This window comes from Corythoichthys intestinalis, chromosome 3 (assembly GCF_030265065.1).
Source record: "Corythoichthys intestinalis isolate RoL2023-P3 chromosome 3, ASM3026506v1, whole genome shotgun sequence".
Lineage (NCBI taxonomy): Eukaryota > Metazoa > Chordata > Actinopteri > Syngnathiformes > Syngnathidae > Corythoichthys > Corythoichthys intestinalis.
In genome coordinates, this window is record NC_080397.1 from 65,449,570 (window position 1) to 65,459,184 (window position 9,615).

The 9,615-nt window shown below is 47.5% G+C and overlaps 1 protein-coding gene across 1 annotated transcript; it reads left to right on the plus strand.

Moving 5' to 3' along the window:
- The first annotated feature begins 1,560 nt into the window (after positions 1–1,560).
- LOC130913548 (uncharacterized) lies at positions 1,561–9,071 on the plus strand. The gene is made up of 3 exons (XM_057832227.1): positions 1,561–1,684; positions 2,141–8,418; positions 8,875–9,071. Exon 2 carries the CDS (start codon positions 2,388–2,390, stop codon positions 8,121–8,123), a length of 5,736 nt encoding a protein of 1,911 aa, XP_057688210.1. The 5' UTR covers positions 1,561–1,684; positions 2,141–2,387; the 3' UTR covers positions 8,124–8,418; positions 8,875–9,071.
- The last annotated feature ends 544 nt before the right edge of the window (positions 9,072–9,615 follow it).

Genomic DNA, 9,615 nt, shown 5'->3' on the forward strand with positions numbered 1-9,615 from the left:
GATCCGATCCCGATCGTTTTAGTTTGAGTATCTGCCGATCCTGATATTTCCCGATCCCATTGCTTTTTTTTGGTCCCGATTCAATTCCAATCATTCCCAATAATTTTTCCCGATCATATACATTTTGGCAATCCATTAAGAAAAAAAAAATGAATAAAACTCAATTCAATTCCTCCAAGTATCTTTTTTTATTGTCCAACATGACAATGCTGACAATGTTCCAAGTTTTTTTCGGTGCCACACTTTGTGAGTGCGACAATAAATGGCAGGGGAGGATGTTTGTTGTTATTATGAACCAATCTTTAAACCAAAACTAAAGGCTCTGGATGAGTGTAAGACATTTTGTCTGTAACATTAAATACAATTAGAAAACGATTTAATTAAAAAAATATTTGGGGGGTCAAACGATTAAAACTTTTAATCGAGTTAATTACAGCTTGAAAATTAATTAATCGTAATTAATCCCAATTCAAAACACCTATAAATATGCCATATTTTTCTGTAAATATCGATTTAGGCATCAAATATGGATCTGGCGAATGGATAGACTGAAGCTTTTCCACATAACGCCTTTTATGCAACGCATCCAATGAGTTTACAGCGTCTGAAAGCACCGGGGCTTCCATGAATTGCACTATAAATTGCACGACAAATTGAAACCATTGAGAATACGGATAAACAATGACGGACAATATGGGGCACTTACAGCGACACTTCATTCTGTGAAGTTGGTGAGTAGGGTCTATAGCAGGGGTCTCAAACCGGTCCTCAAAGGGCCGCAGTGGGTACTGGATTTCATTCCAACCAAACGAGAACAATCCCTTTTCACCAATCTGGTGTCTAACAAGTGTAATCAGTTAATTGCAGTCAGGTGCTGCTTACTTTAGCAGAAACCTCATTGGTTGAACTGTCTGTTTTGGATCTGTTGGAACAAAGACCAGGACCCACTGCGGCCCTTTGTGGAATCGGTTTGAGACCCCTGGTCTATAGGCTTCAGCGCCCATGAGCATTGTGTAAGTAATTATTGACATCAACATCAACAATGGCGGGCTACTAGTTTATTTTTTGATTGGAAATTTTACAAATTTTATTAAAACGAAAACATTAAGAGGGGTTTTAATATAAAATTTCTATAACTTGTACTGACGTTTATCTTTTAAGAACTACAAGTCTTTCTATCCAGGGATCGCTTTAACAGAATGTTAATAATGTTAATGCCATCTTGTTGATTTATTGTTATAATAAACAAATACAGTACTTATGTACAGTATATTGAATGTGTATATCCATCTTGTGTCTTATCTTTCCAACTGGATTAAAAATTTTAATCGTTTGACACCCCTAATATATATCCTACTGTGAAGTAAACTGCAAGACTGGTTACAATCTGCGTTGAGTCTGCCGGACCGAAAGTATATTGCCAACATGACGGTGTATCCAAACAATGACTGTAATAAAGGCTCAGCCCTCTTCCTATTATTTTTGGATTAAGGTGTATTTTATTTTCTTAAGTTGTTCTCCCGCGGTTTTCCTGTGGGTGTCGCTATCTGACAAGGCCTGGTTTTTACTAGTGTTGGCTAGTAAGCAACTGAGCATTGAGCACATTGAGCATCTTTAATCTGTGCAATCCTTCCTTTTCCTCGTTCCTTGGTGTGCGTCCAGGCACATCAGTGAATGATTACAAGTAGGTGAACTGTTATACAGGTGTATTTCGTCTGTTTAGTTCCTTTTGAGACGTTTGTGGATTCGTTAGCATATTAGCATCGATCGCTAACGGTCGCTATCGCTAACGGGCGCTAATGGAGTGGTTTATATGTGCATTGTTTATGTTTTTATACCTTCGCGATGCATGTAGGATGTGGATGTTGCATGACCTGAGTTATTTCCTGTGTTAAATTGAGATTGTGTTAAATTTGTATTGTAAACTGGTATTGGGGAAAATTAGTATTGGAGACTGTGATGTCATCAGACGGTAGTTCACGTTACGGCCGCTAGATGACCTCATTAGACCATTTATTGTCAGCTAAGTCAGTCATTGTATGCTTTTTGGTTAATGTGTGCATTTGGCTGTATTTTCTTGATTAATTTGAAATGCATGATAATAATTGAGTTTATTCCTTTTTTCCTTTTATTGTTTCAGACTGGTTTTATACCTGGGTTTATACTTCACGTCCTGTGGAGTTAAATTCCTCATTTGTACATCAAGGAATATTTGGACAATTTAAGGCAAATTAAAGCCATTCTAAAGCAGCAGTGGTTTCAATGCCTTTTTTCCTGTGCTCTGACCGGCACACCATCCTGGCTACAGTTAGTCCTTACCACGAACTAGCCCTAGAACCTCACCTCACGAACATTTTGGTCCTTCGAGCCGGATAATTGTAATCAGGATGGACCCAGTGGAAGAAGTGAACCCTGCTGTGAGACCTAAGAGACAAACCCGGCCTCCTCCTGCGCTTCGCGACTATGAAGTGGATTACATAGGAAGCCACTCACGAGCTGGACCACCACAACCCTTCTTGGAGTACCAAGCTCAAGCCACCCCATTCCGGACACCTCCCCACCGTCGATCTTATGGGAATGCTGCTCACCTCGAGACGCCTCAGCTAGCCCCAAGTCGTCATCGGTGGACCAACGCAGAATGGGACAACCTGCATGGAACCCCATCTAGAGCATCACCTTTGGACAGCTCATATGACAGCTACCACCACTTTCCTCAAGCGCTCCAAGCAATGCAGGAGGAAAATGCAAAGTTGCACCAATCACAACAGTGGCTCAAGTCAGGCATGCAGCAACTTAATGAAGCCCGAAATGAGATCAAGGAACTGATAGACATTGCCCGCTCTTTGAAGACGGACATGGCTCAACCTCCTCGCACTGCTGCGATACCAGAGCATCCCTCCAGTGCTGTAGCGCCAATTAGCTACTCCCTCCAAGCAGACCTTCGGGAAGAACATGATTTGCCTCCTCCACCCTGGCCTAAGCTTGAACCAGATCTGCCAAGTAACAGACAGTTCCATCAAAGAGAAGATGTCACCAATCAGTTCCTTCACGTCTCCTCTCCTCAAGAACAAGCGCACGACTTCGAATGGCCTGCTCCACCTCCTCCGTGTTCGATGCCCGCTCCAGCAAACCCCATGACATGGCCTTCAACACGACCAGCTCAGCACCCTTCAAACCTTTACAGTTGTCCTCCTAGTAGCCATGTGTCACCCATGATATCAGAGTCAGTCTATAGAGGGCCAAATCCCACTATTCCAAAGTTCAGCAACCCAGACCCTAGTGAGTTCGCAAGACTGCGTATAGCACTAGAAAACCTGCTTCCAGGCAATGCCACTGAGCTGTTCCGTTACCAAATCCTGGTAGATCACCTTAGGTTGGAAGAAGCCAGGCTTATTGCTGACGCCTATTTGAACTCACCCACTCCGTACTCTGATACCATGGCAGCCCTCCATGAAAAGTTTGGTCAACCGCATCAACTTGCCCTTCGCAAAATAGCTGCTGTCCTAGAAGCCCCGGAGGTCAAGCGAGGTGACATTGCCGCATTTCAAAAGTTTTCTCTCCAGATACAATCCTTGGTGGGCCTGCTGCAGACCCTCGGTCCAGCTGGGGAAATCGAACTGAAGTGTGGCTCGCACGTGGCACGCCTATTAAGCAAGCTTCCCGCCGAACAGCGTGCAGACTTTCGAAGACACACTTTCAAGCAGTCAGGAATTAGCCACACCCTCTGTGACCTGTCTGAGTGGCTTCGTTATGAGTCGTGGTGTCAGGGGTTCGACAGTCAAATTGGTATCAAGGCTAGCAGGGAGCGGCCAAACGTGAGGAATGATAGCCGGACTGCCAAACAAACAGTGAGTGTCCTGCATGGAGCCGGTGAGTCCGCTGTTTACCCCTCACAGAGTAAAGCCAATAAAGTGAAGTCTAAGTCCAATGCCTACTGCGCCTACTGTGAGAGCAACGAACACTATCTTAGTCAGTGTACTGAGGTTGCCAAGCTCTCCAAAGAGCAGCTGAAAGAATGGATTCAGACTAATAAACGCTGCTGGCGTTGCGCACGCGCCCACTTAGCGGTCCATTGCACATTGAAGAAGCCTTGCAGCCGTTGCCAGGGCAAGCACCTACTCGCCCTCCATGAGATAAATGCCAAGCCAGAGAGGGGCCCCCAAGAAGTGGCAGTTAAAGAAGAGAGCTGTTTAGTTAGCTCTTCCTCACGTTCCCTCTACCTCGATCGCCCAGACGCAGGGAATAAAGTGATGTTAAAGGTTGTGCCCATCCTCATTCACTACGGAGCCCGGACCATGAACACCTTTGCAATTTTAGATGACGGGTCTGAAAGGTCGATGCTCCTACCGAGTGCAGTCAAAGCTTTGGGCATTAAAGGCATACCCGAAGACCTTCCCTTGCGCACAGTGAGGCAAGACATTGAGGTGCTTCCTGGATATACAGTGTCGTTCCGCATCTCCTCCGCTACCAATCCTCACACAAGCTACCAGATCAAAGGTGCGTTCACTGCAAGCCGCCTTAGCCTCGCCAAACACACCTACCCGGTGGAACGCCTTAAGCAGAAGTTCAGACACCTCCAAGGCCTTCCCATTCCTGCCTTCACAGAAGCGGAACCGTCACTTCTGATTGGATCAGATCAGCCGCACCTAGTCACACCGATCCAACCAGTCAGGTTAGGTCCGCCTGGCAGCCCTGCAGCCATCCACACCAGACTAGGGTGGACTCTCCAAGGCCCAGTTCAGCCCATGGGGCGGCACACCAACTCAGTACAGTGTTTGTTCACCTCTTCCCCACCCCAGCTTGAAGAGCTGTACAAACATGTTGAGAGGCTGTGGCAAATGGACACGGTCCCTCATCGACCAGAGAAGGAAGTAATGCGGTCAAAGCAAGACAAAATGGCAGTGGCTCTGCTCAAAGCTAAAACTGTACGTGTCAATGTGGAAGGCACAAGAAGGTACGCTACACCCCTGCTTCGCCATCCAGACATGCCGCTCCTCAAAGCCACTAGAGACTCTGTTATGCCACTGCTGCGCAGTACCGAAAGACGTCTAGAGAAAAATCCTACCCAGGCTGAAGCCTATAAGAAAGAGATACAGAAGCTCCTAGACTCCGGTGCAGTACGTGAAGTCACCTCAGAGACGCCACATGAAGAAGAGTGGTTCATTCCTCACCATCTTGTCAGCCATAATGGGAAGTGCCGCCTAGTCTTCAACTGTTCTCACCAATTCCTTGGACAGTCCCTCAATCAATACCTCCTGGCTGGCCCAACCCTCGGAGCTTCCTTACTGGGGGTATTGTTGAGATTCCGCGAGCGCCCGATAGCTGTCAGTGGAGATATAAAGGGCATGTTTCACCAAGTCCGCGTACTCCCTGAGGATCGCTCCTTACTCCGATTCCTGTGGCGAGACTTGAATGTGGATGAAACCCCCCGAGTATTTGAGTGGCATGTTCTTCCTTTCGGCACAACCTGCAGTCCATGTTGCGCAACTTATGCTCTGCAGTGTCACGTGGAGAATTCAGGTGACACTGAGGGCGACCTCAAGTTTTCCGTGGAGAACTGTTTTTATGTAGATAATTGTCTACAAAGCCTACGCACCCCAGACCAAGCTAAGTCGTTAGTTACTCGCCTTCGAGCCCTGTTAGCCACAGCGGGGTTTGACTTGCGTCAGTGGGCCTGTAACGACGCAACTGTCCTGAGCCACCTTCCTCAGGAGGCTCGGTCAGAGAGTTTGGACAAGTGGTTAACTCAAGACAATGCTGACCCCCAAGAATCCACTCTAGGCCTTAGTTGGAACTGGGAGACAGACTCTTTGAGCTACAAGCACAGGCCTGTATCCTATGAAACCCTGACTCTGAGAAATATCTACAAAGTCCTAGCCTCTCAGTATGATCCCCTTGGCTATTTGCTGCCCTATTCTACTCGAGCCAAGCTTATTGTTAGGCAGCTTTGGGACAGACAGCGTGGGTGGGACGATGCAAACCTCCCCTCTGAATTGGTGCAGGCCTGGTCTAATTGGGAGGGTGAGCTTGAATACCTACCTGCTGTGTCTCTTCCCCGTCCCTATGTTTCCACAGAGTCCAAGCTGGAGAGCACGTCCTACGAAGTTCACATCTTTGCTGATGCTTCGGAAAAGGCGTATGGAGCTGTCGCCTACCTACGAACCGAAGATGGAGAGGGTCGCGTGCAGCTGTCCTTCATCCTTGCACGATCACGCGTCGCTCCCAAACGCACACAGTCCATTCCCCGCCTGGAGCTCTGTGCAGCACTGGTAGCGGCACAGCTCGCCCACCTCCTCAAGAAAGAGTTGACCCTGGAAGTGACTCAAATAGTGTTGTGGTCTGATTCCACTACTGTCCTGGCATGGTTACAATCCCAGTCATGCCGTTTCAAAGTGTTCGTTGGGACGAGAGTAACTGAGATCCAAGAGCTCACTCAGGACTGCAACTGGCGCTACGTCGGATCAGCCGATAATCCTGCCGACGACCTGACGCGGGGTAAGTCCCTGCGAGACCTTGCAAAACCTAACAGATGGTCTTTGGGACCCCCCTTCCTCCAACAGAGCTCGGACACCTGGCCCGAGAAGCCCGTGACAGAGCCACTTGCCGACTCGTCTGAACTCCGCAAGGCCACCTTCTGCGCCCTGGCAGTTACCACACCCACCAGTTCAAGTGGTCCGGTGTATGATACATGGCAGCAGCTAATCCAAGCCAAAGTCCAGGAGCTTCAGGGACAAAGCTCACCTGGGTCCTCACCAAGTGCACGTGAGTACCAGCGTGCTGAGAGAGAGGTATTGCTGCAGGCCCAACAACAGTCATTCCCTGAGGACTTTAAGCTGCTGAGCGAGGGGAAGCCAGTCCTCTCTAAAAGTCGCCTGCTGACCTTATCCCCTGAGATGGACAGATCTTCTGGCTTGTTACGGGTAGGTGGTCGACTACGACGTTCTGAAGGGCTCAGTGACTCTGTATTGCACCCAATTGTTCTGGACCCCTCACATCCTGTCACTAAGCTGCTCATCCAGAAGTATGACGCAGACCTAAATCATCCCGGTCCAGAGCGAGTCTACGCCGAAATGCGTAGGTCCTTCTGGATCCTCCGAGGCAGAGAAGCAGTTCGCCGACACCAGCATTCCTGTGTAGAATGCAGACGATGGAGAGCTAGACCATCTATCCCCAAAATGGCGGATCTCCCAACCGCCCGCCTTAGACTTTTCAAGCCTGCCTTCTACTCAACTGGAGTTGACTGTTTTGGGCCGATGCTGGTTAAAGTGGCCAGACGTCATGAGAAACGCTGGGGGATAATTTTCAAGTGCCTGACTACTCGAGCAGTTCATCTGGACCTCCTGCAGAGTATGGATGCCGACGCGTTCTTGATGGCTCTACGCAGATTCATCGCTCGACGGGGAGTCCCTGCCGAGCTGTGGTCCGACCAGGGGACCAACTTCAAGGGCGGAGAGCGCGAACTCGGGGAGGCCTTCGCTGGCATGGCTCCCGCCCTGCAGCGGCGGCTTGCTTCTCAGGGGATCGGGTTCTGCTTCGGCCCCCCGGCGGCCCCTCATTTTGGTGGAGTGTGGGAGCGGGAGATCCGCTCCGTAAAGGCTGCTCTGCACACCGGCGTTGGAGCACAACCAGTCCACGAAGATGTCCTCCTCACCGTTCTGTTGGAAGTAGAATCTATCCTCAACTCCAAACCACTTGGATACGTCTCCAGTGATGTTGCCGACATCGATCCCGTGACCCCGAACACGTTGCTGATGGGGCGGCCAGATGGATCGCTTCCGCAAGTTGTGTATCCAGAGACAGAGACTCTGAGTCGGAAACGATGGCGGCACTCACAAGTCCTTGCTGACCAATTCTGGTCAAGGTACATAAAGGAGTACCTCCCTACCCAACACATCAGGCAAAAGTGGCACTCTGCTACCCCCGAGCTCCAAGAGAAGGCCGTCGTCATGATTGTGGAACCACAGCTTCCCCGAGCTTCGTGGCCCATTGGACAGGTGACCAAGGTCCACAGGAGTGATGATGGGTGTATTAGGTCAGCTGATGTGGACGTTAAAGGTCATGTCTACACCCGTCCCGTTGCTCGCCTGGTGTCGTTGCCAGCTCTTCCATCCGGTGAAGAGTAGACTTTCTGTGAAAAGATGCCTTTATTTGGAAGCAAATGTGCATGCACATTTGGGGGCGGCTGTAATAAAGGCTCAGCCCTCTTCCTATTATTTTTGGATTAAGGTGTATTTTATTTTCTTAAGTTGTTCTCCCGCGGTTTTCCTGTGGGTGTCGCTATCTGACAAGGCCTGGTTTTTACTAGTGTTGGCTAGTAAGCAACTGAGCATTGAGCACATTGAGCATCTTTAATCTGTGCAATCCTTCCTTTTCCTCGTTCCTTGGTGTGCGTCCAGGCACATCAGTGAATGATTACAAGTAGGTGAACTGTTATACAGGTGTATTTCGTCTGTTTAGTTCCTTTTGAGACGTTTGTGGATTCGTTAGCATATTAGCATCGATCGCTAACGGTCGCTATCGCTAACGGGCGCTAATGGAGTGGTTTATATGTGCATTGTTTATGTTTTTATACCTTCGCGATGCATGTAGGATGTGGATGTTGCATGACCTGAGTTATTTCCTGTGTTAAATTGAGATTGTGTTAAATTTGTATTGTAAACTGGTATTGGGGAAAATTAGTATTGGAGACTGTGATGTCATCAGACGGTAGTTCACGTTACGGCCGCTAGATGACCTCATTAGACCATTTATTGTCAGCTAAGTCAGTCATTGTATGCTTTTTGGTTAATGTGTGCATTTGGCTGTATTTTCTTGATTAATTTGAAATGCATGATAATAATTGAGTTTATTCCTTTTTTCCTTTTATTGTTTCAGACTGGTTTTATACCTGGGTTTATACTTCACGTCCTGTGGAGTTAAATTCCTCATTTGTACATCAAGGAATATTTGGACAATTTAAGGCAAATTAAAGCCATTCTAAAGCAGCAGTGGTTTCAATGCCTTTTTTCCTGTGCTCTGACCGGCACACCATCCTGGCTACAGTTAGTCCTTACCACGAACTAGCCCTAGAACCTCACCTCACGAACAATGACGTAGTACGTTCCATTCCCTATACCAGTATTTTTCAACCTTTTCTGAGTCACAGCACTGTTTTACTTTGGAAAAAATCTCACGGCACATCACATACAAAAAAACATTCCAAAATTACCTTCTGTACAGTATATTTAATTGTAAAATAATGTCTTAATAGTTATACTTACTCAGTGTGAAACCCGAGCCTGTTTAGATGAACACAAAGCCGATATCCTGGCAGGAATCTTCGTCAACAGCGCTCAATTCTCTTTTTATTTTCATATAGCAGTTAGGCTTGAGAAGCTCAAAATTATCAGACAGGAGGACTTTAGCAATGTCTTTTACCTCATCATGGTCGAGCATCTTGCTGACAATGGGTTTGCGGGCAGCATAGGCGGAGTTTGACTTTTGGGGCAGGGGGGCACAACATCTTGATGAACCCGAAACGCAGTTTCAGCAATAAAATTAACTTCCAAGAATAAGTATAATAATAAGTTGAAAATAAGCGTTTTTTTGTTTTCCATCATTTTTGAGTGGAATTCT

Coding starts and splice junctions, on each gene's coding strand:
- LOC130913548 (XM_057832227.1), top strand. CDS start 2,388: ATGGACCCAGTGGAAGAAGTGAACCCTGCTGTGAGACCTAAGAGACAA.